Genomic DNA, 2874 nt, shown 5'->3' with positions numbered 1-2874 from the left:
GTGAAAAGGGATCTTCATTATCTGGTGTGAAAGGTCCCACATTATCTTGTGAAAAGGGACCTTCATGATCTGGATCTCCAGGGACCCCATAATCTGGCACATCGTAAGGCACGTCTTCAAAGGGGATTCTGAAATCAGTATCTTCCATACTGCTTGAATCTTCGAATGAAATCTCAGAACTTATACTGAGGGGTCTAGGATTGCTTAGCACAGAGTATTCTTTAGGATCACCTTCTCCCACAATATTATCTTCCTTTATCTTGGAGAATTGGGAATTGGAATTCCTTGAAAACCCATTATATACAGGTCCATAGTTTGGATACTGAGGAAAGTTTGGATATTGAGGGAGTTTGTTGTAGTTTGGGAAATAGCCAGGGAATCGGGGATAGATGGGGTAATAGGGCCCAAATGGTAGCCCAGGATATCCAGGCCGATAAGGATAGTAAGGCCTGTATATAGGTGGATAGAACTGTCCATAATAACGGTAGTAATTCTGTAATTACAAAAGAAGGACACAATATTAGCAAACACTCTTTAAGGTTATTGTAAAACTCGACTGAGATGAAAAGATGCACTAAAAAGAAAGAAGCAAAATGTCCATATTCATAACCTCCGAACGGTCCCAAAACATTTCACGGAGGTTTCATGACTTGAGAAATGACGTTATTAGCTCTGGGCAGACATTTGTTTCTCACAATTCTGGAAGTGGAGTATATCTAGGTCTAGGGACTGGGGTATATGTCGGGTGAGAAGGCATGGGGTGGGTTTTCTATTCCAGTCTTAGTGAAGACTCCTGCTTCCACAGTGAATGTCTGCCTTCAGCCTGACCTCAGCTGCTGAAATCCTCATCTCTGGGCACCAGGACACAAGGCCATGATAAGGTAGGGGGCATAATTGCTTGGACTATTAACCTGGGCTTGAACCCCGCCATGGCAGATGGTGGGATTTGAATTTAATAAGAATCTGGAATTAAGAGTGTAATGATGTCGATTGTCAGGTAAAACCATCTGGTTCATTAATGACCTTTAGGGAAGGAAACGATCGTCCTTACCCTGTCTGGCCCTACATGTGACTCCAGACCCACAGCAATGTGGGTGACCCTTAACTGCCCCCTGGGAAATTAGGGATGGGTAATAAACAGTGGGCCCAGCACATCACCCACATCACTTGGCTGGTTAAATGAAAATTTTGATGCCTGAGTTGAGGTGGATGATCAGTCAATCACCTTATTGGTTAGTGGAGGCAGGCATTACTCCCATCCCTGTTCTTTATAGATCTTTGTATCTGTCTCCTTCACAATCAACTACTTCAGAAAACTAACACACAAATTACTCACGCTCCAAATCTCCCACCCTCCAAATCTATTCCTGTGTCTTTGTGAAGTGTCTTGACACATTTATGTAAACATTACAAACTCATTGAAAAGGACTTGATTTTAAAAAGCGGAGTAAACTGACAGAGTGGTAAGAATAATGGAAAATGAGAGTTTACCTCCCGACTGCCACTCTCCAAGTCTCTGGCTTTCCGAAGCTGTGGAAATGAAACGGAGAATAGCCAATGACATTGTAAATCATACAATGGAATGATTAGGATTGTCTCTGTAACAGAGTAATATTCTCTCATTTTCAGGTTTCCCTGTAGGGTCGCCTTTGGGATTTTAGAGAAGAATCTCCTGGGTTTTGTCACCAATAAGTCACCAATATTTCTGGGGAGAATCCTCCATGGTTTCTCCTGTTATCAACTATCAGATTGTTCTTATCCTGAGGTCAGGTGAGCGGGATCCTGGTTTGATGACCTATGTTTTCCTTTCTAACCAGAATTCCATCCACAAATTCCATCAATAGGTTACATTTAAATCTGGAGTATGTTGAACACTTCCTGACCCTCAACAGCCTCAAACAGCCTGCATTGATGAGAAAAAAAACCTAACCGTGAGTCAGCTTAGTCTTCCCCACACCAACCAGGGTCTGACAGCAAATACTTTTCCACATCAATGAAAGCCATGGTATGAGGAGCAGTTCTCAATACCACACACTTGTACAGACCTGGGCTGTGTGTCAGTGACACAGAAAAGGAGACATATCACCAGTAAGGCCTTGATTCAGTGAGAGAGCCATTACTAGGGTAGAGCTAACAGGGTATAGAGCTGGATGAACACAGCAGGCCAAGCAGCATCAGAGGAGCAGGAAAGCTGACATTTCGGGTCGGGACCCTTCTTCCATTATTAGTGTCTTTTTTGCATTTCAGAAATACACTTTATTCACACTAATATCTTTATATACATACATAGGCACCCAGCAGTTAATTCTGTACGGTAGTATATGAAGAAATGAACAAACATTGGAGTTTGACTCTATCCAACAAACAAACGAAAGGCATTTCTTACCTGTGCAAGGTTATATTTACATACATTTCAATCTTGAAGCCAGCTCAGACAAACTTGCACCTGCTGTGCTATAATAGATTGGGCACTCTGTCTCATGTTTAATGCCTGTCGAAAGGCCAGTATTCCAAGGCAGAGAAAGAAAATGTAACAAAGACTCTCTGAAACTCCCCTTGAAATACATTGTTAATGACTGCAAGGAGTTTGCTACCAATCGTTTAAAATGACAACGTGTCCCCCAGACCGCCTCTCACTGAGAGTCAGACTGTGTGTGACATCAAACAGATGGCTGGAGCCAATGCTATCTAACCATTAATCCCCTCAGAACCACTGCCTGATACAACTATTTCCACCTTATTTTATTGAGCAAAGAGCTTCTTATTTTGAAAAGGTGATACTTACAGGGGTGGCAAATGCCATGGCAGCCAGGCACATGGTGAAAACTGTGGTTTGCATCTTTCTGTGCTGATTTGGATCTGAAAAACAAGAAC

The 2874-nt window shown here is 42.4% G+C and overlaps 1 protein-coding gene across 2 annotated transcripts in view; it reads right to left on the bottom strand.

Annotated features, from left to right (window-relative positions):
- LOC125484387 overlaps nt 1-2874 on the bottom strand; it is a 15582-nt gene that overhangs the window by 4154 nt on the left and 8554 nt on the right. For both annotated transcript variants that reach the window (XM_048602935.1, XM_048602942.1), the window contains exons 2-4: nt 2786-2859; nt 1492-1530; nt 13-493 (exon numbers count right to left, since the gene is read on the bottom strand). In XM_048602935.1, coding sequence (XP_048458892.1) covers nt 13-493; nt 1492-1530; nt 2786-2839 — 574 coding nt within the window. In that variant the 5' untranslated portion in view covers nt 2840-2859. The remainder of the gene's footprint in view (nt 1-12; nt 494-1491; nt 1531-2785; nt 2860-2874) is intronic.

This window comes from Rhincodon typus, chromosome 1 (assembly GCF_021869965.1).
Source record: "Rhincodon typus isolate 14 chromosome 1, sRhiTyp1.1, whole genome shotgun sequence".
In the NCBI taxonomy this organism is placed as follows: Eukaryota; Metazoa; Chordata; class Chondrichthyes; order Orectolobiformes; family Rhincodontidae; genus Rhincodon; species Rhincodon typus.
The sequence above is the reverse complement of the archived record's forward strand: the minus strand, read 5'-3'. Positions and strand labels throughout refer to the sequence as shown.